The following is a 25,903-nucleotide window of genomic DNA, read 5'->3' on the forward strand; positions in this document are numbered from 1 at the left end:
TTTGAACCATTCCATTGTAGATTTTGCTTTATGTTTTGGATCATTGTCTTGTTGGAAGACAAATCTCTGTCTCAGTCTCAGGTCTTTTGCAGACTCCATCAGGTTTTCTTCCAGAATGGTCCTGTATTTGACTCCATCCATCTTCCCTGTCCCTGCTGAAGAAAAGCAGGCCCAAACCATGATGCTGCCACCACCATGTTTGACAGTGGGGATGGTGTGTTCAGGGTGATGAGCTGTGTTGCTTTTACGCCAAACAAAACGTTTTGCATTGTTGCCAAAAAGTTCAATTTTGGTTTCATCTGACCAGAGCACCTTCTTCCACATGTTTGGTGTGTCTCCCAGGTGGATTGTGGCAAACTTTAAATGACACTTTTTATGGATATCTTTAAGAAATTGCTTTCTTCTTGCCACTCTTCCATAAAGGCCAGATTTGTGCAATATACGACTGATTGTTGTCCTATGGACAGAGTCTCCCACCTCAGCTGTAGATCTCTGCAGTTCATCCAGAGTGATCATGGGCCTCTTGGCTGCATCTCTGATCAGTCTTCTCCTTGTATGAGCTGAAAGTTTAGAGGGACGGCCAGGTCTTGGTAGATTTGCAGTGGTCTGATACTCCTTCCATTTCAATATTATCGCTTGCACAGTGCTCCTTGGGATGTTTAAAGCTTGGGAAATCTTTTTGTATCCAAATCCGGCTTTAAACTTCTTCACAAAAGTATCTCGGACCTGCCTGGTGTGTTCCTTGTTCTTCATGATGCTCTCTGCGCTTTTAACGGACCTCTGAGACTATCACAGTGCAGGTGTATTTATACGGAGACTTGATTACACACAGGTGGATTGTATTTATCATCATTAGTCATTTAGGTCAACATTGGATCATTCAGAGATCCTCACTGAACTTCTGGAGAGAGTTTGCTGCACTGAAAGTAAAGGGGCTGAATAATTTTGCACGCCCAATTTTTCAGTTTTTGATTTGTTAAAAAAGTTTGAAATATCCAATAAATGTCGTTCCACTTCATGATTGTGTCCCACTTGTTGTTGATTCTTCACCAAAAAATACAGTTTTATATCTTTGTTTGAAGCCTGAAATGTGGCAAACGGTCGCAAAGTTCAAGGTTCGCAAGGCACTGTACATGGTATATTATATTAAAAATCCACTTCTTACACTTAATACCATTTTATTTTTGTAATCACTTTCTCCCCAACCCTGGTGGCAGCTTTATAATAATGCATGTAGCAGTCTGGTCCATGAGCTGTATTTTAAACCCTGTATCTCCCTGGTAGCGTATGCCAGACTCTGCCCTGGGGATCATCGTAGGGGAGTACTTTGGTGACATGAAGGACCCCGTGGGGATCAGAGATGCCTTCTTGGAGCTTATGGGAGATCTACTGATTGTGGTCCCTGGGATCCAGGGAGCCAGAAGGTGTAGAGGTGAAGAATACACTGGGAACTATACCAATCTGATGCCTGATTTTTCTTTATAAACCTCCTGGAAGACATTATTTAATAATTATTATGAATAAATTATTTTAAGACAGTTTAATATCTAAATGATTGAGACATTTTGTAGGTGATAGACATGTTGTGTTGGTATTCACAGTTGTGTGTAATGTATCTGTCTGTCTATACAAGATGCTGGTTGCTTAATCTACTACTATGAGTTCCAGCAGCGCCCCTCCATGTTCAAGTCCAGCAGGCCAGGCTTTGTGAAAGCAGACCACTTTGATGAGGTTGGCTTTGTGTTTGGCGCCCCCTTTTGGACAGATGACATAGTGATGTTAGGTACAATTTTATTTATTTTTATTCTGGAGAAATTGCAGGCTAAATATACTTGAAAACCTTGTTTTTATATCAAATTCTGGAGAAACTGTCCATAACAATAACATGAGTAACAAGTTAACATAATCAGATGTTAATACTGTTACGTGACAAAATACTTAGGGAGATTATATTTTGGACAAACTCATTCTGTTGAGCCTGTACTGTATCTCTGCAGCTTTTCTTGGAAACGACAGAAACTAAAAAAGTTTTCCACTCATAGATAACACGACAGATGAGGAACGACAGCTTAGCAGGACCATGATGAAATACTGGACTAACTTTGCCAGAACAGGGTGAGAGATCCCTTTCTTCTACTCTCTCTCTCTCTGTCTCTGTGTGTGTGCATTCAGTTGGAGAAGCTTCAGCACAGATATGACATGTAACAAGAACCAGATTTCTGTCATGATGTAGTCAAGTTCATACCGCCAGAAGTTCTGAGTTGATTTCTAAATAAGATACAGGAGATAGTTCATACTAGACAAAGAACAGTTTGACTCCCTACTGTATGCAACAAAAATATTTGCTACTATATGCCAAGTATGCTTTTCATATCTACTTAGTGGTTACTCAATATAGTACATTATAGTAGATCAACCACCAATTGCATTGGGTCATAGTAGTACTATACATACAGTGCATTTGGAAAGTTTTCAGACCCCTTGACTTTTTCCACATTTTGTTAACGTTACAGCCTTATTCCAAAATGTATTACATATTTTTTCCCCCTCATCAATCTACACACAATACCCCATAATGACAAAGCAAAAACTGTTTTTTAGATATTTTTGCAAATGTATATAAAAAAGAGATTATTACATTTGCATAAGTATTCAGACCCTTTACTCAGTACTTTGTTGAAGCATGTTTGGCAGCTATTAGAGCCTTGAGTCTTCTTGGGTATGACGCTACAAGCTTGGCACACCTGTAGTTTCTACCATCCTTCTCTGCAGATCCTCTTAAGCTCTGTAGGTTTGAGGGGGAGCATCGCTGCACAGCTATTTTAATTTCTCCCCAGAGATGACCGATCGGGTCAAGTCCGGCCTCTGGCTCGGCCACTCAAGATCATTCAGAGACTTGTCCCAAAGCGACTCCTGCGTTGTCTGGCTGTGTGCTTCGGGTTTTTGTCCTGTTGCAAGGTGAACCTTCACCCCAGTCTGAGGTCCTGAGTGCTCTGGAGCAGGTTTTCATCAAGGATCACTCAGCACTGCTCCATTTGTCTTTCCCTCGATCCTGACTAGTCTCCCAGTTCCTGCCCCTGAAGAACATCCCCACAGCATGATGCTGCCACCAACATGCTTCACCGTAAGGATGGTGCCAGGTTTCCTCCAGACGTGATGCTTGACATTCAGACCAAATAGTTCAAACTTGGTTTCATCAGACCAAAGAATATTTTTTTCTCATGGTCTGAATCCTTTTATGTGCCTTTTGGGCAAACTCCAAGCGGGCTGTCATGTGCCTTTTACTGAGGAATGGCTTCTGTCTGGCCACTACCATAAAAGACTGACTGGTAGTGCTGCAGAGATGGTTGGCCTTCTGGAAGGTTCTCCCATATCCACAGAGGAACTCTGGTGTTCTGTCAGAGTGACCATCGGGTTCTTGGTCACCTCTCCGACCAAGGCCCTTCTCCCCAGATTGCTCAGTTTGGCCGGGCAGCCAGCTCTAGGAAGAGTCTTGGTGGTTCCAAACATCCATTTAAGAATGCTGGAGGCCACTGTGTTCTTGGGGACCTTCAATGCTGCAGACTTTTTGGTACCTTTCCTTAGATCTGTGGCTTAACACAGTCCTGTCTCAGAGCTCTGCGGACAATTCCTTCGACCTCATGGCTTGGTTTTTGCTCTGACATGCACTGTCAATTGTGGTACCTTTTATATAGACAGGTGTGTGCCTTTCCAAATCATGTCCAATCAATTGAATTTACCACAGGTGGACTCCAAGTTGTAGAAACATTTCGAGGCTGATCAATGGAAACAGGATCATAGCAAATGCTTACGTAAATAAGGTATTTCCGTTTATTTTTAATACATTTGCAAACATTTCTACTTCTGTTTTCGCTTTGCCATTATGGGGTATTGTGTGTAGATTGAGGTTTTGTTTTCTTAAATCTATTTAGAATAAAGCTGTAATTTAACAATTGTGGAAAAAGTCAAGCGGTCTGAATACTTTCTGAATGCATTGTATGTAAAATGAAGTAGTCATAAGTGCAGCCGCTCATATGATGCCAATGGGTGTGTCCCTATCTCTCCCTCTGTTCCTGTAGTAACCCTAACGGAGAGAATATGTTTGATTGGCCAACATTCACCACAGAAGAAGAGTGTCTACTGATCCAGGTCAACCTCGGGCTGGGCAGTGTCTCAGAGAAGAAGAGAGCCCAGTTCTGGACAGAATACTTCCCCAAAGGACTGCAGACTGCTGGACACAAAGATACACACAATGACCTGTAGAGCTGAATTTTCACTGTGTCAAATGCTGTTCTAGGAGTGGCCATGTTTCCCTCCACTCCAGTGATGTCAGTCTGCTATTAGGTTACGGTATATGAGGCCTTTCCCTTATTTTGTATCATATTTTGGCCATTTTAATATTCCAGATTTTCTGTAGTGGTTTGCTCTTCTATTTTATATATTAATTGTTTTTGATATTGTGTAGCCTATTTTTTTTATCTTGCTGTGTTCATATGCCCAATTAAAGCCATACAATCCATAAAGTGTGACTGATTTGATGATTGTCCTTCTGCTTAGTAATAAAACATTTAGACACTTATCTGATATGCTAAATAAATGTCTCGAGCACTGTGTGCAGTGTGCCAATCATTAGTCCAAACAGTTGCAAAACGTTCTAAAACGAGTTTCTATTGGACAAATTTAGGAATGTCATTCCCCGTTAGTTACGGTTGCTTGCGTTAAACGTTTTGTAACAATAGGCTAATGAATGCATCCTATGTTTGCTTTTGACGGTGTAAGGTTTGGCCTTTCCGAGCTACCATACAACAAAAAAAACACCCCTGACAAGCAGCTGTTGCTACAATGTTACAGAATTCCCACGTGCGCAAATCAATCTGTGGTCACTTTGTGATAGTTTGACTAATCGTCAGTGAAATTGTGACAATTTTCTGCATCTTCGACTAGAGGACAATGGAGGCCGTTATTACGATTAATCCCGGTAAATGATTGCTGCGTGTTTAGTGTAAAGTCACTAATGCTAACGCATGCCAATGGATGGTAGCCTAGCCGTTGCGGTTATGAAGTTGCGATTTACATTACCCTTTCTTCAAAACGGTCATTTCATCAAGCATGTGAATTGTTTTCTGTTTAGGGGCCACGAAATGGGACATCCGAGAGAAAGTTTGGGATTACATTGAAGCTAAGAATCTTGCAAACTTTCCAAGGCCTGTGCACAACAGAATCCCCAATTTTAAGGTAGGGCATTTCTGGAGGTTCCGTGTACTGCAATTTGATTGAATTATTCCTAAAGCTAACCCTCTTAGTATTTGTCAAAATAGGTTTGAACCCTCTTGTCAGTAGTTTCAATTTGTATTTTGCATGTGCTGCTGGTAAGGTCCCATAAAGCCATTTTGAAAAGTATTGTAAAATGTTCATTGTGCGCTCTCCACAGCCATTGGTCAGCACTAATAAATGTCTCTAGCTAGCCTTACCTAAACATCAGACTGCTACCATGGTTACTCCATGACACCAGTCTGAAAGAAGTAGCTGTAGAAAAGACTCCGTAGTCTCTACAAGACAATGTTGAAGAAAATAATATTTACACTTTACCGGTTGTACATGCTGTTCCTTTTGGCTGTAGGAGGTTGAGATCAGGTATCAACAGAAAAGTGTTGTTTACCCGACTTTTTGCACAATATGTTAATAGCCGAATGCATTGGTATTTATTAGGGATCCCCATTAGCTTCTGCCAAGGCAGAAGTTACTCTTCCTGGGGTCCAAACGCATTAAGGCACTTACATCTCACACAAAACAAAATCTAAAACAATACATTATTTTTTAAACTAGGCAAGTCAGTTAAGAACAAGTTCTTATTTATAATGATGGCCTACCAAAAGGCAAAAGGTCTCCTGCGGGGATGGGGGCTGGAATTAAAAATATATTATAGGACAAGACACGAGACAACACCACTACATATCTACAATACAAAATGGACATGCCTTTTTGATAGCGTTGTTAAGAATTTTAGCAACTGTTGTAGCAACATGTTTTGACCATGACTGCTTACAATCCAGGGTTACTCCAAGCAGTTTAGTCAACTCAACCTGCTCAATTTCCATATTATTCATTACAAGATATAGATGAGGTTTAGGGTTTACTGAATGATTTGTCCCAAATACAATGCTTTTAGTTTTTGAAATATTTAGGACTAGCTTATTCCTTGCTACTACCCATTCTGAAACTAACTGCAGCTCTTTAAGTGTTGCAGTCATTTCAGTCGCTGTAGCAGCTGAGGTGTATATACACATATGTTTTTCTAGCAGCAGACTGATCGATAATATCAAAAGCTGCACTGAAGTCTAACAAAACAGCCCCCATAATATTTTTATGAACTATTTTTCTCAGCCAGTCAACCCTCATTTGTGTAAGTGATGGGCTTGTTGAATGTCCTTCCCTATAATCTTGCTGAAAGTCTGCTGTCAATTGTTTCCTGTAAAATAGCATTGTATCTGGTCAAACACAATTCTTTTCCAAAGTTTACTAAGGGTTGGTAACAGGCTGATTGGTTGGCTGTTTGAGCCAGTAAGTGGGCTTTACTATTCTTGGGTAGCTGAATTACTTTTGCTTCCATCCAGGAGGAGTGGCAACATTGTCCGCTATTATCCTCATTCATTTTCCATCCAAGTTGTCAAACACCGGTGGCTTGTCATTGTTGATAGACAACAATACATTTTTCACCTCTTCCACACTCACTTTACAGAAGTGAAAATTACAAATAAAATCAAAGTTTATTTGTCACGTGCGCTGAATACAACAGGTGAATTCACCTTACAGTGAATTGCTTACTTACAGGCTCTAACCAATAGTGCAAATAAGGTATTAGGTGAACAATAGGTAGGTAAAGAAGTAAAACAACAGTAAAAAGACAGGCTACATACAGTAGCGAGGCTATAAAAGTAGCGAGCCTACATACAGACACCGGTTAGTCAGGCTGATTAAGGTAGTATGTACATATGGTTAAAGTGACTATGCATATATGATGAACAGAGAGTAGCAGTAGCATAAAAGAGGGTTTGGAGGGTGGCGGGACACAATGCAGATAGCCCGGTTAGCCAATGTGCGGGAGCACTGGTTCGTTGGCCCAATTGAGGAAGTATGTACATGAATGTATAGTTAAAGTGACTATGCATACAGTGGGGCAGAAAAGTATTTAGTTAGCCACCAATTGTGCAAGTTCTCCCACTTAAAAAGATGAGAGGACTGTAATTTTCATCATAGGTACACTTCAACTATGAAAGACAAAATGGGGGGAAAAATCCAGAAAATCACATTGTAGGATTTTTAATGAATTTATTTGCAAATTATGGTGGAAAATAAGTATTTGGTCACCTACAAACAAGCAAGATTTCTGGCTCTCACAGACCTGTAACAACTTCTTCAAGAGGCTCCTCTGTCCTCCACTCGCTACCTGTTTTAATGGCACCTGTTTGAGCTTGTTATCAGTATAAAAGACACCTGTCCACAACCTCAAACAGTCACACTCCAAACTCCACTATGGCCAAGACCAAAGAGCTGTCAAAGGACACCAGAAACAAAATTGTAGACCTGCACCAGGCTGGGAAGACTGAATCTGCAATAGGTAAGCAGCTTGGTTTGAAGAAATCAACTGTGGGAGCAATTATTAGGAAATGGAAGACATACAAGACCACTGATAATCTCCCGAGATCTCACCCCGTGGGGTCAAAATGATCACAAGAACGGTGAGCAAAAATCAGAGAACCACACGGGGGGACCTAGTGAATGACCTGCAGAGAGCTGGGACCAAAGTAACAAAGCCTACCATCAGTAACACACATCTCGCACTGCAAGATTTCAGTCCCTGGCGGAGATGTGTCCCCCTGCTTAAGCCAGTACATGTCCAGGCCCGTCTGAAGTTTGCTAGAGAGCATTTGGATGATCCAGAAGAAGATTGGGAGAATGTCATATGGTCAGATGAAACCAAAATATAACTTTTTGGTAAAAACTCAACTCGTTGTGTTTGGAGGACAAAGAATGCTGAGTTGCATCCAAAGAACACCATACCTACTGTGAAGCATGGGGGTGGAAACATCATGCTTTGGGGCTGTTTTTCTGCAAAGGGACCAGGACGACTGACCCGTGTAAAGGAAAGAATGAATGGGGCCATGTATCGTGAGATTTTGAGTGAAGATGTCCTTCCATCAGCAAGGGCATTGAAGATGAAACGTGGCTGGGTCTTTCAACATGACAATGATCCCAAACACACCACCCGGGCAACGAAAGAGTGGCTTCGTAAGAATCATTTCAAGGTCATGGAGTGGCCTAGCCAATAGAAAACCTTTGGAGGGAGTTGAAAGTCTGTGTTGCCCAGCAACAGCCCCAAAACATCACAGCTCTAGAGGAGATCTGCATGGAGGAATGGGCCAAAATACCAGCAACAGTGTGTGAAAACCTTGTGAAGACTTGTGAAGCTTGTGAAGACCGAAAACGTTTCACCTCTGTCATTTCCAACAAAGGGTATGTAACAAAGTATTGAGAAACTTTTGTTATTGACCAAATACTTATTTTCTACCATAATTTGCAAATAAAATCATTAAAAATCCTACAATGTGATTTTCTGGATTTTTTTTCTCATTTTGTCTGTCATAGTTGAAGTGTACCTATGCTATGATGAAAATTACAGGCCTCATCTTTTTAAGTGGGAGAACTTGCACAATTGGTGGCTGACTAAATACTTTTTTGCCCCACGGTATATGATAAACAGAGGGTAGCAGCAGTGTAAAAAGAGGGGTTGGGGGAGGCACACAATGCAAATAGTCCGGGTAGCCATACCTGTTCAGGAATCTTATGGCTTGGGGGTAAAAACTGTTGAGAATCCTTTTTGACCGAGACTTGGCATTCCGGTATTGCTTGCCATGCGGTCGTAGAGAGAACAGTCTATTACTGGGGTGGCTGGGGTCTTTGAACATTTTTAGGGCCTTCCTCTGACACCACCTGGTGTAGAGGTCCTAAATGGCAGGCAGCTTAGCCCCAGTGATGTACTGGTCCGTACGCACTACCCTCTGTAGTGCCTTGCGGTCAGAGTCCGAGCAGTTGCCGTACCAGGCAGTGATGCAACCAGTCAGGATGCTCTCGGTGTTGCAGATGTAGAACCTTTTGAGGATCTCAGGACCCATGCCAAATCTTTTTAGATTCCCGAGGGGGAATAGGCTTTGTCGTCTAGTTTGTTGTTGATGTGGACACCAAGGAACTTAAAGCTCTCAACTTGCTCCACTATTGCCCCGTTGATGAGAATGGGGGCGTGCTCGGTCCTCCTTTTCCCGTAGTCCACAATAATCTCATAAATCTTGGTTACGTTGAGGGATAGGTTGTTATTCTGGCACCACCTGGCCAGGTCTCTGACTTCCTCCCTTTTGGCTTTCTTGTCGTTGTCGGTGATCAGGCCTACCACTGTTGTGTCGTCTGCAAACTTAATGATAGTGTTGGAGTCGTGCCTGGCCATGCAGTCGTGGGTGAATCAAATCAAATCAAATTTTATTTATATAGCCCTTCGTACATCAGCTGATATCTCAAAGTGCTGTACAGAAACGCAGCCTAAAACCCCAAACAGCAAGCAATGCAGGTGTAGAAGCACGGTGGCTAGGAAAAACTCCCTAGAAAGGCCAAAACCTAGGAAGAAACCTAGAGAGGAACCAGGCTATGTGGGGTGGCCAGTCCTCTTCTGGCTGTGCCGGGTGGAGATTATAACAGAACATGGCCAAGATGTTCATAAATGACCAGCATGGTCAAATAATAGTAAGGCAGAACAGTTGAAACTGGAGCAGCAGCATGGCCAGGTGGACTGGGGACAGCAAGGAGTCATCATGTCAGGTAGTCCTGGGGCATGGTCCTAGGGCTCAGGTCCTCCGAGAGAGAGAAAGAAAGAAGGAGAGAATTACGCACACTTAGATTCACACAGGACACCGAATAGGACAGAAGTACTCCAGATATAACAAACTGACCCTAGCCCCCCGACACAAACTACTGCAGCATAAATACTGGAGGCTGAGACAGTTCAATACTTGCCTAGTTAACTAGTGATTATGAACAGGGAGTACAGGAGGGGACTGAGCATGCACCCCTGGGGAGCGCCAGTGTTGAGGATCAGCGTGACAGATGTGTTGCTACCTACCCTCACCACCTGGGGTCGACCCGTCAGGAAGTCCAGGATCCAGTTGTAGAGGGAGGTGTTTAGTCCCAGGATCCTTAGTTTAGTGATGAGCTTTGAGGGTACTATGGTGTTGAACGCTGAGCTGTCGTCAATGAATAGCATTCTCACGTAAGTGTTCCTTTTGTCCAGGTGGGAAAGGGCAGTATGGAGTGCAATAGAGATTAGAGGTCGACCGATTAATCGGAATGACCGATTTAATTAGGGCCGATTTCAAGTTTTCATAATAATCGGAAATCGGTATTTTTGGGCGCCTATTTTTTTTTAAACATTTTTTTATATATACCTTTATTTAACTAGGCAAGTCCGTTAACAAATTCTTATTTTCAATGGCGGCCTAAGAACGGTGGGTTAACTGCCTCGTTCAGGGGCAGAACGACAGATTTTCACAATGTCAGCTCGGGGGATCCAATCTTGCAACCTTACAGTTAACTAGTCCAACGCAATAACGACCTGCCTCTCTCTCTTTGCACTCCACAAGGAGACTGCATGTTATGCGAATGCAGTAAGCCAAGGTAAGTTGCTAGTTAGCATTAATCTTATCTTATAAAAAAACAATCAATCATAATCACTAGTTAACTACACATGGTTGATGATATTACTAGATATTATCTAGTGTGTCCTGCATTGCATATAATCTGACTGAGCATACAAGTATCTAAGTTTCTAAGTTTCTGACTGAGCGGTGGTAGGCAGAAGCAGACGTGTAAACATTCATTCAAACATCACTTTTGTGCATTTTGCCAGCAGCTCTTCGTTGTGCGTCAAGCATTGCGCTGTTTATGACTTCAAGCCTGTCAACTCTGTCAAGAGGTGGGGTTTCAGGTGTCTCCGGAAGGTGGTGAGTCAATCACCACCTTCCGGAGACACCTGAAACCCCACCTCTTCAAGGAATACCTAGGATAGGGTAAGTAATCCTTCTCACCCCCTAAAAAGATTTAGGTGCACTATTGTAAAGTGGCTGTTCCACTGGATGTCATAAGGTGTATGCACCAATTTGTAAGTCGCTCTGGATAAGAGCGTCTGCTAAATGACTTAAATGTAAATGTAAATGTAACTCCCAAGATGAGGCTGGTGAAGTGGCTAGATAGTTAGCGCACACTAATAGCATTTCAAATGTCACTCGCTCTGAGCCCTTGCTCTGTATGGGTAACGCTGCTTCGATGGTGGCTGTTGTCGTTGTGTTGCTGGTTCGAGCCCAGGGAGGAGCGAGGAGAGGGACGGAAGCTATACTGTTACACTGGCAATACTAAAGTGCCTATAAGAACATCCAATAGTCAAAGGTTAATGGAATACAAGTGGTATAGAGGGAAATAGTCCTATAATTCCTATAACTACAACCTAAAACAGTCTTACCTGGCAATATTGAAGACTCATGTTAAAAGGAACCACTAGCTTTCATATGTTGTCATGTTCTGAGCATGGAACTGAAACGTTAGCTTTCTTACATAGCACATATTGCACTTTTACTTCTCCAACACTTTGTTTTTGCATTACATAAACCAAATTGAACATGTTTCATTATTTACTTGAGGCTAAATTGATATTATTGATGTATTATATTAAGTTAAAATCTGCTTTTTTGGTCCTCCAATAATCGGTATCGGCGTTGAAAAATCCTAATCAGTCGACCTCTAATAGAGATTGCATCATCTGTGGATCTGTTTGGACGGTATGCAAATTGGAGTGGGTCTAGGGTTTCTGGGATAAGGGTGTTGTGAGCCATTACCAACCTTTCAAAGCACTTCATGGCTACAGACGTGAGTGCTACGGGTCTGTAGTCATTTAGGCAGGTTGCCTTTGTGCTCTTGGGCACAGGGACTATGGTGTTCTGCTTGAAACATGACGGTATTACAGACTTAATCAGGGACATGTTGAAAATGTCAGTGAAGACACCTGCCAGTTGGTCAGCACATGCCAGGAGCACACGTCCTGGGAATCGGTCACCTGGAATAGCTGATGCGCTCATGCATGCGTCAGTGTTGCTTGCCTTGAAGCAAGCATAGAAGTGATTTAGCTCGTCTGGTAGGCTCATGTCACTGGGCAGCTCGCGGCTGTGCTTCCCTTTGTAGTCTAATAGTTTGCAAGCCCTGCCACATAAGATGAGTGTCGGAGCCGGTGTAGTATGATTCAATCTTAGCCCTGTATTGACACTTTGCCTGTTTGGTGGTTCGTCGCAGGGCATAGCAGGATTTCTTGTAAGCTTCCGGGTTAGAGTCCCGCCCCTTGAAAGCGGCAGCTCTACCCTTTAGCTCAGTGCAAGTGTTGCCTGTTATCCATGGCTTCTGTTTGGGGGATGTACGTACAGTCACTGTGGGGACGACATCCTCGATGCACTTATTGATAAAGCCAGTGACTGATGTGGTGTACTCCTCAAGGCCATCGGAAGAATCCCGGAACATGTTCCAGTCTGTGATAGCAAAACAGTCCTGTGGTTTAGCATCTGCTTCATCTGACCACTTTTTTTATTGACTGAGTCACGGGTGCATCCTGCTTTAATTTTTAGCTTGTAAGCAAGAATCAGGAGGATAGAGTTGTGTTCGGATTTACCAAATGGAGGGCGAGGGAGAGCTTTGTCCATGGTCTCTGTGTGTGGAGTACAGGTTATATAGAATTTTTTTCCCTCTGGTTGCACGTTTAACATGTTGATGGAAATTTGGTAGAACTGATTTAAGTTTCCCTGCGTTAAAGTCTCTGGCCACTAGGAGCGCCGCCTCTGGGTGAGTGGTTTCCTGTTTGCATTCAGTCATCTGTATAAGGAAATAAGCAGTCTTAGTGTCAGCATCTGTCTGTGGTGGTAAATAAACAGTACAACAAGTATAGCTGAAAACTCTAGGCAAGTAGTGTGGCCTGAAATTTATCACAATATACTCTACTTCAGGCGAGCAAAATCTAGAGACTTCCTTGGATTTCGTGCACCAGCTGCTGTTTACAAATATGCACAGACGCCTCCCCCGTCTTACTGGAGTGTGCTGTTCTATCTTGCCGGTGCAGCGTATATGCAGGTGCAGCGTATATCCCGCTAGCTGAATATCCATGTCGTCGTTCAGCCACGATTCCGTGAAACATAGGATATTACAGTATTTGATGTCCCGTTGGTAGGATATTCGTGATCGTACCTCGTCTAGTTTATTGTCCAATGATTGCACGTTGGCGAGTAGTATTGACTGTAATCTCAGCTTTCCCACTCGCCTTTTCCGGGTCCTGACCAGGCATCCGGCTCTTTGTCCTCTGTACCTGCATCGCTTCCTCTTGCAAATAACGTGGATGTCGGCCCTGGTGGGTGTTTGGAGAATGTCTTGCTTGTTGAAGAAAAAAATCTTCATCTAATCCGAGGTGAGTGATCGCTGTCCTGATGTCCAGAAGCTCTTTTTTTGCCGTAAGATACGGTTGCAGAAATAAGTTATAAATAACGTGAAAAAAATACATCGTAGCACAATTGGTTGGGCGCCAGTAAAACTGCTGCCATTTCTTCTGGCGCCAATGTTTGTCTTTCATAATTTGGTCAGTTGTACTTGGATGTGAAGCATTTGCTAATCTTGCCACTGAAAAAAAAGTTGGCAATATCAGTGGGTTTTGTGATGAATGAGCCATCTGATTCAATGAAGGATGGAGCCGAATGTACCTGTCTGCCCCAATTTTCGTTTAAGGTGCTTCAAAGCTTTTTACTATCATTCTTTTGTTTCATAGTGTAGTTCCTCCTTTTAATTCTGTTTAGTCACATAATTTCTAAATGTTCAGTATGTTTGCTGATCGGTTGTGCTGCCAGACCTATTTGCCATACCTTCAGTGAACTCAAGCATGTTTTCTCACAATTATCTGTAAGTGTTTGCCGTTGGTTACGTTCTGCCATATTGTACAAGTGTTTTGTCACGTGCAAATTGCATCAGTATTGAAAATGCAAACAATATACAGCCGACTAGCACACGGAAGGTCAGGTTGATACCGCTACTCTGTAGATGTTTTGTCACACATTCCTACCTGAAAAGGACCAACCAGACAGCCAACCGGTATGTAGAGTTGTGAGTGGAAGCTTTCCTGATCCAAATGCTCATTTCTGCCGAAGTAGAATTCTATGCAATTAAACTTGGGTTCTTCAGGCTATAGCTAGCCTAACTACCTTATTAATCAAATCAAATAAAATGTATTTATATAGCCCTTCGTACATCAGCTGATATCTCAAAGTGCTGTACAGAAACCCAGCCTAAAACCCCAAACAGCAAGCAATGCAGGTGTAGAAGCACGGTGGCTAGGAAAAACTCCCTAGAAAGGCCGAAACCTAAAGAGGAACCAGGCTATGTGGGGTGGCCAGTCCTCTTCTGCCTGTGCCGGGTGGAGATTATAACAGAACATGGCCAAGATGTTCAAATGTTCATAAATGACCAGCATGGTCGAATACTAATAAGGCAGAACAGTTGAAACTGGAGCAACAGCACGGCCAGGTGGACTGGGGACAGCAAGGAGTCATGTCAGGTAGTCCTGGGGCATGGTCCTAGGGCTCAGGTCCTCCGAGAGAGGGAGAGGAGAGAATTCGAGAACGCACACTTAGATTCACACAGGACACCGATTAGGACAGGAGAAGTACTCCAGATATAACAAACTGACCCTAGCCCCCCGACACATAAACTACTGCAGCATAAATACTGGAGGCTGAGACAGGAGGGGTCAGGAGACACTGTGGCCCCATCCGAGGACACCCCCGGACAGGGCCAAACAGGAAGGATATAACCCCACCCACTTTGCCAAAGCACAGCCCCCACACCACTAGAGGGATATCTTCAACCACCAACGTACCATCCTGAGACAAGGCTGAGTATAGCCCACAAAGATCTCCGCCATGGCACAACCCAAGGGGGGGCGCCAACACAGACAGGAAGATCACATCAGTGAGTCAATCCACTCAAGTGACGCACCCCTCCTAGGGACGGCATGAAAGAGCACCAGTAAGCCAGTGACTCAGGCCCTGTAATAGGGTTAGAGGCAGAGAATCCCAGTGGAAAGAGGGGAACCGGCCAGGCAGAGACAGCAAGGGCGGTTCGTTGCTCCAGAGCCTTTCCGTGCACCTTCCCACTCCTGGGCCAGACTACACTCAATCATATGACCCACTGAAGAGATGAGTCTTCCGTAAAGACTTAAAGGTTGAGACCGAGTTTGCGTCTCTGACATGGGTAGGCAGACCGTTCCATAAAAATGGAGCTCTATAGGAGAAAGCCCCGACTCCAGCTGTTTGCTTAGAAATTCTAGGGACAATTAGGAGGCCTGCGTCTTGTGACCGTAGCGTACGTGTAGGTATGTACGGCAGGACCAAATCAGAGAGATAGGTAGGAGCAAGCCCATGTAATGCTTTGTAGGTTAGCAGTAAAACCTTGAAATCAGTCCTTGCTTTTACAGGAAGCCAGTGTAGGGAGGCTAGCACTGGAGTAATATGATCAAATGTGTTGGTTCTCGTCAGGATTCTAGCAGCCGTATTTAGCACTAACTGAACTTTATTTAGTGCATTATCCGGGTAGCCAGAAAGTAGAGCATTGCAGTAGTTTAACCTAGAAGTGAGAAAAGCATGGATTAATTTTTCTGCATCATTTTCGGACAAAGTTTCTGATTTTTGCAATGTTACGTAGATTGAAAAAAAGCTGTCCTTGAAATGGTCTTGATATGTTCTTCAAAAGAGAGATCAGGGTCCAGAGTAACGCCGAGGTCCTTCACAGTTTTATTTGAGACGACTGTATAACCATTAAGATTAATTGTCAGATTTAACAGAAGATCTCTTTGTTTCTTGAGACCTAGAACAAGCATCTCTGTTTTGTCCGAGTTTAAAAGTAGAAAGTTTGCAGCCATCCACTTCCTTATGTCTGAAACACATGCTTCTCGCAAGGGCAATGTTGGGGCTTCACCATGTTTCATTGAAATGTACAGCTGTGTGTCATCTGCATAGCAGTGAAAGTTAACATTATGTTTTCGAATAACATCCCCAAGAGGTAAAATATATAGTGAAAACAATAGTGGTCCTAAAACGGAACCTTGAGGAACACCGAAATTTACAGTTGATTTGTCAGAGGACAAACCATTCACAGAGACAAACTGATATCTTTCCGACAGATAAGATCTAAACCAGGCCAGAACTTGTCCGTGTAGACCAATTTGGGTTTCCAATCTCTCCAAAAGAATGTGGTGATCGATGGTATCAAAAGCAGCACTAAGGTCTAGGAGCACGAGGACAGATGCAGAGCCTCGGTCCGATGCCATTAAAATGTCATTTACGACCTTCACAAGTGCCGTCTCAGTGCTATGATGGGGTCTAAAACCAGACTGAAGCATTTCGTATACATTGTTTGTCTTCAGGAAGGCAGTGAGTTGCGCAACAGCCTTTTATAACATTTTTGAGAGGAATAGAAGAATCTATATAGGCCGATTTAGTTTTTCATATTTTCTGGGTCACGGTTTGGCTTTTTCAAGAGAGGCTTTATTACTGCCACTTTTAGTGAGTTTGTGGTACACATCCGGTGGATAGAGAGCCGTTTATTATGTTCAACATAGGAGGGCCAAGCACAGGAAGCAGCTCTTTCAGTAGTTTAGTTGGAATAGGATCCAGTATGCAGCTTGAACGTTTAGAGGCCATGATTATTTTCATCATTGTGTCAAGAGATATAGTACTAAAACACTTGAGCGTCTCTCTTGATCCTAGGTCCTGGCAGAGTTGTGCAGACTCAGGACAACTGAGCTTTGAAGGAATACGCAGATTTAAAGAGGAGTCCGTAATTTGCTTTCTAATAATCATAATATTTTCCTCAAAGAAGTTCATGAATTTATCATTGCTAAAGTGAAAGTCATCCTCTCTTGGGGAATGCTGCTTTTTAGTTAGCTTTGCGACAGTATCAAAAAGGAATTTCGGAATGTTCTTATTTTCCTCAATTAAGTTAGAAAAATAGGATGATCGAGCAGCAGTAAGGGCTCTTAGGTACTGCACAGTACTGTCTTTCCAAGCTAGTCGGAAGACTTCCAGTTTGGTGTGGCGCCATTTCCGTTCCAATTTTCTGGAAGCTTGCTTCAGAGCTCGGGTATTTTCTGTGTACCAGGGAGCTAGTTTCTTATGAGAAATGTTTTTAGTTTTTAGGGTTGCAACTGCATCTAGGGTATTGCGCAAGGTTAAATTGAGTTCCTCAGTTAAGTGGTTAACTGATTTTTGTCCTCTGGCGTCCTTGGGTAGACAGATGGAATCTGGAAGGACATCAAGGAATCTTTGTGTTGTCTGTGAATTTATAGCACGACTTTTGATGGTCCTTGGTTGGGGTCTGAGCAAATTATTTGTTGCAATTGCAAACGTAATAAAATGGTGGTCCGATAGTCCAGGATTATGAGGAAAAACATTAAGATCCACAACATTTATTCCATGGGACAAAACTAGGTCCAGATTATGACTGTGACAGTGAGTGGGTCCAGAGAGTCGATGATGGCTCCGAAAGCCTTTTGGAGTGGGTCTGTGGACTTTTCCATGTGAATATTAAAGTCACCAAAGATTATAATATTATCTGCTATGACTACAAGGTCTGATAGGAATTCAGGAAACTCAGTGAGGAATGCTGTATATGGCCCAGGAGGCCTGTAAAACAGTAGCTATAAAAAGTGATTGAGTAGGCTGCATATATTTCATGACTAGAAGCTCAAAAGACGAAAACATCATTTTTTTGGGGGTAAATTGAAATGTGCTATCGTAAATGTTAGCAACACCTCCACCTTTGCGGGATGCACGGGGCATATGGTCACTCGTGTAGCCAGGAGGTGAGGCCTCATTTAACACAGTAAATTAATCAGGCTTAAGCCATGTTTCAGTCAGGCCAATCACATCAAGATTATGATCAGTGATTAGTTCATTGACTATAATTGCCTTTGAAGTAAGGGATCTAACATTAAGTAGCCCTATTTTGAGATGTGAGGTATCATGATCTCTTTCAGTAATGACAGGAATGGAGGTGGTCTTTATCCTAGTGAGATTACTAAGGCAAACACCGCCATGTTTAGTTTTGCCAAACCTAGGTCGAGGCACAGACACGGTCTCAATGGTGATAGCTGAGCTGACTACACTGACTGTGCTAGTGGTAGACTCCACTATGCTGGCAGGCTGGCTAACAGCCTGCTGCCTGGCCTGCACCCACTCGATGCCGACACATCTTTCTGGCTGATTTACACGCAGAAGCTATGTTGCGCTTGGTGATCTCTGACTGTTTCATCCTAACATCGTTGGTGCCGACGTGGATAACAATATCTCTATACTCTCTACACTCGCCAGTTTTAGCTTTAGCCATCACCATCTTCAGATTAGCCTTAACGTCGGTAGCCCTGCCCCCTGGTAAACAGTGTATGATCGCAGGATGATTCGTTTTAAGTCTAATACTGCGGGTAATGGAGTCGCCAATGACTAGAGTTTTCAATTTGACAGAGCTAATGGTGGGAAGCTTCGGCATCTCAGACCCTGTAACGGGAGGAGTAGAGACCAGAAAAGACTCGGCCTCTGACACTGACTCGCTGCTTAATGGGGAAAACCGGTTGAGCGTTCCTGTTCCTACAGCATTTCCTTCCCGAAACCGTGAGAAAGTTGTCCGGCTGCGGGGACTGTGCCAGGGGATTTATACTACTGTCTGTACTTACTGGTGGCACAGACGCTGTTTCATCCGGGGTGGCAGGGTAGCCTAGTGGTTAGAGCGTTGGACTAGTAACCGAAAGGTTGCAAGTTCGAATCCCCGAGCTGACAAGGTACAAATCTGTCGTTCTGCCCCTGAACAGGCACTGTTCCTAGGCCGTCATTAAAAATAAGAATTTGTTCTTAACTGACTTGACTAGTAAAATAAAGGTTAAAAAAAAAATACTAAAAATATTTTCACTGAAATGACCTTTGCCTAACAGCTATCATCGCCATAAGGCGATCGTTCTCCTGTATATTATGAGTACAGCGACTGAAATTAGAAGGCATCATGTTAATGTTACTACTTAGCTTCGGCTGTTGGAGGTCCTGACGAACCATGTCCAGATAAAGCGTCCGGAGTGAAAAAGTTGAGGGGGAAAAAATATAAACGGTAATTAAAAAGTAAAGTTGGCAGGCAGCAAAATAGGTTGGCAACAAAACGCACAGCAACTCGAAAACAAGTCTGCAAGTTGTGACAGAAAATGACGTCAGTGTCAATACTGCATATTATTAGGTATGTCATATTGTAAGCTAGTAGCTATCATAGTTTCTTTGTGTGTGTGTGTGTGTGTGTGTGTGTGTGTGTGTGTGTGTGTGTGTGTGTGTGTGTGTGTGTGTGTGTGTGTGCTAGTAGCTATCATAGTTTCTTTGACCTGTTTTAAAATCTCTATTTTAGTCAAGTCTACTGGTCAAAATAGGTTAACAGTGAACCCTTTGTCCTTTGTGTGTGTGTGTGTGTGTGTGTGTGTGTGTGTGTGTGTGTGTGTGTGTGTGTGTGTGTGTGTGTGTGTGTGCGTGTGCGTGCGTGTGCGTGCTTGTCTTGCTGTATGTGGTTGTCTATGCGGTCAGGGTGCGGTCCCGGCCTGTGACCGTCTCTCAGCCCTGCATGAGTTCAAGTCCAGCCAGACGGTCAAAGTGAACCCAGACCGACCCCAGCAGCAGGCACGCTACATCACCCTGGATGTAAGTGTGCACTCACATCCTCTCTCCTTACCCCCTCTCCCCCTCTCTGCCCCCAGGGTGCCCACACTGCCTGCGCCAAGGTGTCGGAGCTGCAGGTATTCAATGAGACTGACGAGGTGAAAGTGGACCCTGACAAGCCGCTGGAGGGGGCGAGGCTGGCCGTGCTGCAGGTAGCCCTGGGTCACAGGCCGCCATGAGCCTGGGCCATTGGTTCAGTAGTGTTGTCTCATCACCAGATCATAACCATGGAGTGCTGGAATTAGGTTATTTGTATTAGATTCCCTTTACTCATCTGTCTATGGTTTATATTCTCTTATCTTACTAAACTCTGGCCTCTGGCTTCCAGGCGAGGAAAACCCTGCTGGTGCCGACCCCTCGCCTTCGCACAGGACTCTTCAATAAGATTGTCCCGCCTGAGGGAGCAAGCAAAGAAGAACTGAGAGTGTGCTCCACCTCGCAGGCGAGTCAGTCCCTTCTCACTAGTGCTGAGTAATTAAATTAAATGTCAGTTCTTTTTTTGTTTTTTTAAGCAACTAATTGACTTCAGTTAAATTATTTGAATTCCATTTTGTTCTTTTTTTAAAAAAATTCTGTGAGCTCATTGCGCTGTAGTTTCTCAAGAGATGAATCAGATCCAGCCCGAACTGTGCGATGTTGTACTTTCTCTAGAGATTAATCAGATCCAGCCCGAACTGTGCGATGTTGTAGTTTCTCTAGAGATGAATCAGATCCAGCCCGAACTGTGCGATGTTGTACTTTCTCTAGAGATTAATCAGATCCAGCCCGAACTGTGCGATGTTGTAGTTTCTCTAGAGATGAATCAGATCCAGCCCGAACTGTGCGATGTTGTACTTTCTCTAGAGATGAATCAGATCAAGCCCGAACTGTGCGACGTTGTAGTTTCTCTAGAGATTTATCAGATCCAGTACGAACTGCGCGATGTTGTAGTTTCTCTAGAGATTAATCAGATCCAGCCCGAACTGTGCGATCAAGAGGGGATACATAGAGAGAAGTTGCTTGGTGCTTTATTGACTTTGAAGACCTACTGAGATAGTGATATTGACAGACATCATAGGCAGCAGCTCTATGGCGATGAGAGGATGACTTGGAATTAAATAATAAAGTAATCGAATATAATATACACAACTGAAAAATTGTAATTAAAGTCATGTGAACTGGTGGTTAATAAGTGATAAGCAGTCACTAACACCATGGGACTTTTATTAGTTGTATTCTGTTACAGCATTCAACGCACATAATGCATAGGGCATTTCATGTTTGTTTTTTAATTATCAAAACCTAAATCCAAAATTGTGGTAATTTTGTAGTAATAAACTGAACCAACTTCAAAAAGCACTAATCGCTCAACACTACTTCTCACCCAACACCCACCCCGACGGCGCACTACCTATCCCACTCCATCCAGCCCCAGTGCACATGGATTCAATATCTCACTTTACCTCCTTCATTCACCACTTCCCATTCATTATCCCCATGAACATGCTGTCACTCTGTACAACTTGGTGAATCCACCATAGAACACCAAATGCTTTGTTCCCAGACTAGTTGGAGTGTCGGGTTTCAAATGTAAAAAGTTTGAATCCTATGTTTCTTGTGATCTGGTGCACCTGTTCTCAATTTTTTCTTCTTTCTTTCATTTCTTTGTTTCTTCACCAGGGAGTGAAGGAGTTCAGTGTCCCTGTGGGTCTGGATTCCAAGGTTCAGGTGGATCTTCTGGTGGTTGGCTCTGTGGCCGTGTCTGAGAAAGGTGAGAGCCCGCAGAGAGAACTCTATGGGCAGTGGACACCTACCCTGGTCCAGGAAAGTTCCAGCTCAGCACCAACACCCATACTGTTAGGATTATTCTCATCTCTCCTTTCTCCTCAGGTTACCGGATAGGTAAAGGAGAGGGTTTTGCTGACATGGAGTATGCCATGATGCTCTGCATGGGGGCTGTGACGGAATCCACTGTGGTGGTTACCATCGTCCATGACTGCCAGGTTAGCCTGTTATCCCACAACATGAAGTCACACACTGTGTTTGGTCTTACCCTGAATAAGTGTTGCTTCATGCTCCAGATTCCTATTATTTTGCCATGTGTATCTGTGCTTGATGTCTGTGTATTTCTGCAGGTTGTTGACATCCCAGAGGATCTGATTGAGAGCCATGACATCACTGTGGACTACATCCTCACCCCGACCAGAGTCATCAAGACAGACTGCCAACGCCCCAAGCCCCAGGGCATCATCTGGACTAAGGTACAACACTAAATCTCACCCAGTTTACTGTCGTTCAATATGATTCATTCCATTGCCCATGCAGTTGTTCTAACTACTGTTGCTGCTGCTAGCTACAGCTGCTGGTTTTACTCATACGACTGCTATTAGTTGCTGTATGTTGCCGAGTGGCTGAAACCTCAATGATTTGAGCTAGAAAACAGCTTTCAAAGTGAGGCTAAAGTTGCGCCCATCTTCTGTAGTTTTCCAGTGACTTTTGGCTGCACCTCAAACCGTGTTGCTTGAGTTTTGTTTGCTCACCTTCCCGTACAAGTATATCCATTACACACACACACACACGCACACTACCTCTGGGGTCCCTTAAGACAGCCATGCCCGTCCTGAGGACCCATGCTGACCTCGTAGACAGGAAGGCCATGTCTGATCATCAAAGGCCTCTCCACCGGGCCAGCCTGGCTGTGTAGGGCCCAGTTAAAGAGAGGGCACCGGGGCCAAGGTAAAAACAATAGACCATTATATCCTGTACAGGCGCAGCTGCCATCACAGCCTTAGCAGACACGCTCTGCCCTGGGAAATCAGAGAGCTGTCTTTATATAGCTTTACTAGGGAAGTGGAATATCCCCCCACAATAAAGATGATATGGTCAGAGAGGTTATCAGCACTCCTGAAGACTGTCAGTCTGTTTCCTCTGCATTCATGTACTGTAAGCATGGATGTGTTGTTATGGAGTACTGTTGTGTTGGTTGTTGTGCCCTTTGAGGTTTGTCGAGTAGTCTAGTCATGCATGGATTTTGGTGGAGTTCATAAGCTATCTAGCATGCTCTGAACATTTGCATGGTCACCTAGAACAGCATGAGCAGGCACCAAACATCAGCTTTCTTGATTGTTTATACCCCATCACTTTACTAAACCCCATTCTTCTTGGCATGACCCAGAGCTGGGCTGCCCTTAACCCAGTGCCTTTGCTGACCTTGAGCAGCCCTGCTGTGATATGACCTTGAGCAGCCCTGAGCCTGTCCTGTTGTATACCTGCAGCTGAACACTGAGATGCTGGAGAAGATCCCCGTGCTGAAGAAGCTCCGGGCCTTGGAGGAGGAGCAAGGGAAGGACGTGACCCTGGGGACCCACCCTCCCCCGCAGCCCAGGGAGAGGGCCAGGAGGGAGCCCCGGAGGGACAGAGAGCCCAGGTCAGAGGGTGATAGACCCCGGCGTGAGCCCAGGCGCAGGCCTAGACGGAACACCCAAGAGGACTCTGAGAGGGACCCCAACGGGGAGTCCAGGGAGGAGACTGAGCAGAAACCCAGACGACGCCCACCAAGAGTGAGGAGGGAGGGGGACAGAGAGGGGGGTAGGGATGGTGACGGGGAGGGAGGTCAGGAGGGAGGCAGAGAGGGGGGTAGGAGGGTCAGGGGATTCCGCAATGGGGGCTTCCGTGAGGGGGGCAGAGATGGAAGTAGGGGGAGAGGCAGAGGAGGAGGCCGGGAGGGGGCCAGGGGGAGGGGAAGAGAAGGGGACAGGGATGGGGTCAGGCAAGAGGGCAGGGAGGAAGGTGGCGAGCCCCGTGAGCGCAGGCCCCCCCTGACTGTGACCACAGTGTACCTGGGGGGCATCCCTGCCGGGCTGCGTGTCAGCGAGCTGAAGACTGCTCTCCGGGAGAGGGAGGCAGCCCCCATCCGTCTCACGTGGCAGGGTGCTCAGCACCGGGCCTTCCTGGACTACTTAGACCCCCAGGCTGCAGACCAGGCCCTGGCCGCCCTGGAGGGGCTCTCCCTGAACGGCCACGACCTGCAGGCTGAGCTGGCCAAGAGCCAGAGGGGAGGCAGGAGGCCAGGTCCAAGCAACCGGAGGTCCAGACCAAATACAGGCCCCAAAAATACAGCTAGAGAAAGTAGAGGGAGTACGAGTGAAGCAGAGGCAGATTCCCCCAAGCAGGAGCTCAACCATAACGAGTAACTGCCTGCTTCTACGTCCATCTCCGTAACAGAAGCCAAGCCAGCAGATATAAAAGGCTGTGTTTCTTGAAAGGGAAGGATGCTACCTTCACTGTACCAATGTGAAGTGTGAAAATATGTTTAATGCCTTAAGCAGAGTTTGGTTTGTCGTTATGGTTTTTAGTGTTGGTATTGATAACACGTAACCCCATTTACGTTTGAAATGTTCTTATACAGAAGTTTCATCCACACTGGCAGGCCTGTCTGTCAGTCACAAAGGAAGGAGAGGTTGGAGGTTTCCCTGTTAGTCTCTTTGTGCAGGGGCAATGTTTAATGCCCTACATGTAATGCCATCGGAATTCACAGGATATTTTGTGTACTAAATAAACCATACTTTGAGTTCATAGTTTTAACCATTTTGTCTTCTTTCTAACTCAAAACCCAGGACTGATCAACCTATGACTGTCAAATGATGACCTGTGTACACACCGCTAGTCTGTCAGTACTGTCTGTTCCTATTGTAAGTTATCTTACTGACGAACAATCTGAGGAAAATATGAACCTAAAGCTAAAACAGATGAGGGAAATAGTATAGCAAGATGGATGGTGAGCTGGTGTGTTAACCCTTCATCAAGTGTCATCAAGTGTCCTATCCTCTCATGGGACCTTGTTTGTCTTTTGGCAGTATTGGGCTTTTCCAGCGCTCCTCTCGCTAATGGCATAACACATGGTATAGCCTATCAGATGGCCTGACAAGTCCAATTAGTCTGAGGCTGGTATGTGGGGAGCAGGAGTTAAGAGGACTAGCTGTAATATACTGGATGTGCTAACCTCTGAGCTATCTATTGCTAAAGACACAGTACCTCTGGAAGTGATATGTCGTATAACCAGCAGGTAAACATTATGGCTGGAATGACATGTCTAATGGCTTATTTGAACCTACTTTAGCCAATGCTTGAGGTTCTATCTGCAGCTACCTGCAGTGCCCTAACCCTGTGACAACCTGTGTGCATCTGGTTGGCCAAACAGTGACTTATAGCTGCTGTGCTAATGCTTGGCCAAAGATGTGTCCTACAGTTCAGAGTAGTTTAGACAGGCTGAGGGACGAGCACACTCTCCAGACCAGAACCTAGGCAGGCAGGCTTTTTATGGAGCTGTCATCCAGCCCAGGCCGGGGAACAGCTGTGGAGCCCCAGCAGGAATCTCAGCCCTGTAGAGGTGCTGCGCCCCGGCTCACGTCATCAGCATGCTAATGTGTGGTCCCTCCACTGCAGTGTGGAGCGACTGGGCCTGCTGCCCCTGTGTGCTCTGCTCTTACAAGGGAATTTCACTGGAGTTCAGAGAGTGGTCACCACCTTGTGAGATAACACAGCTCCATACATACATACATAGTCGCACACAGCCTCACACAGAAACGCCAACATATACACAGCAAGGCATGGGGCCCAATGTGAGAATGTCACTGAGAATAAGCTATTATAACAATACTTCACTTCCACAACAATTAAGTTTAGTTATTACTGTATTTGTCCTTGTAAGTAAAAACGTTATAGTGCAACTAAATTGGGTACTTTAATTAAAGGAGGAACACTAACATCAAGTTGAAGTGACTATTGAAATGCAGAATATAATGTCATTTAATTTGTTCCTTTGCAATTTTAAGCATTTTTTCAGACACTGATATAATAGGGCTACTTCTGGAATGAGTAGGCCTAAATATTTTCTTATACTAATGGTTTAAACAGTACATTTGAACAGGCAGTATTTCAATATTATAGTCAACGTTTTGATCGTGAACGCAACATTTGTTGTATTGTTTCATTCGAATATGTTTTACTTAACTATTTCTAGTATAGTGTTGAAGTGCTCTTTATAGCTTGTGACACTTAGT

At 44.3% G+C, this 25,903-nt stretch overlaps 2 protein-coding genes across 7 annotated transcripts in view; both read left to right on the forward strand.

Annotated features, from left to right (window-relative positions):
• Window positions 1-4,613, forward strand: part of LOC118372443 (fatty acyl-CoA hydrolase precursor, medium chain-like) — a 24,717-nt gene extending 20,104 nt beyond the window's left edge. For 4 of the 5 annotated variants that reach the window (XM_035758345.2, XM_035758348.2, XM_035758344.2 and 1 more), the window contains 4 exons: window positions 1,285-1,432; window positions 1,634-1,783; window positions 2,043-2,115; window positions 4,080-4,613. In XM_035758345.2, the coding sequence (XP_035614238.1) occupies window positions 1,285-1,432; window positions 1,634-1,783; window positions 2,043-2,115; window positions 4,080-4,263 (555 nt within the window). In that variant the 3' untranslated portion in view covers window positions 4,264-4,613. Of the gene's footprint in view, window positions 1-1,284; window positions 1,433-1,633; window positions 1,784-2,042; window positions 2,116-3,745; window positions 3,822-4,079 lie in introns of all 5 variants that reach the window. The other variant, XM_052482261.1, reaches the window with a different exon arrangement.
• Window positions 4,614-4,779: 166 nt separating this feature from the next.
• Window positions 4,780-24,425, forward strand: mthfsd (methenyltetrahydrofolate synthetase domain containing). 2 transcript variants are annotated; one of them, XM_052482271.1, is made up of 8 exons: window positions 4,780-4,978; window positions 5,132-5,235; window positions 19,731-19,844; window positions 20,191-20,308; window positions 21,526-21,612; window positions 21,732-21,844; window positions 21,977-22,102; window positions 23,117-24,425. In XM_052482271.1, the coding sequence occupies exons 1-8, from the start codon at window positions 4,951-4,953 to the stop codon at window positions 24,032-24,034; spliced, it is 1,608 nt and encodes a 535-aa protein (XP_052338231.1). In that variant the 5' UTR covers window positions 4,780-4,950; the 3' UTR covers window positions 24,035-24,425. The 2 variants fall into 2 exon arrangements, with proteins under 2 accessions (XP_052338231.1, XP_052338226.1); XM_052482266.1 differs by lacking the exon at window positions 19,731-19,844 and adding an exon at window positions 19,901-20,014 and having other exon boundaries at window positions 4,781-4,978.
• Window positions 24,426-25,903: the final 1,478 nt, after the last annotated feature.

Source organism: Oncorhynchus keta, chromosome 2 (genome assembly GCF_023373465.1).
Source record: "Oncorhynchus keta strain PuntledgeMale-10-30-2019 chromosome 2, Oket_V2, whole genome shotgun sequence".
In the NCBI taxonomy this organism is placed as follows: Eukaryota; Metazoa; Chordata; class Actinopteri; order Salmoniformes; family Salmonidae; genus Oncorhynchus; species Oncorhynchus keta.

What these genes read in the sequence shown, in the direction of transcription:
- mthfsd (XM_052482271.1), top strand. Translation starts at nt 4,951, where the DNA reads ATGGAGGCCGTTATTACGATTAATCCCG. An exon ending in ACAGAATCCCCAATTTTAAG is followed by an intron (nt 5,236 to 19,730) that starts GTAGGGCATTTC and finishes CTATGCGGTCAG; the next exon opens with GGTGCGGTCCCGGCCTGTGA. An exon ending in TGTGGCCGTGTCTGAGAAAG is followed by an intron (nt 21,613 to 21,731) that starts GTGAGAGCCCGC and finishes CTTTCTCCTCAG; the next exon opens with GTTACCGGATAGGTAAAGGA.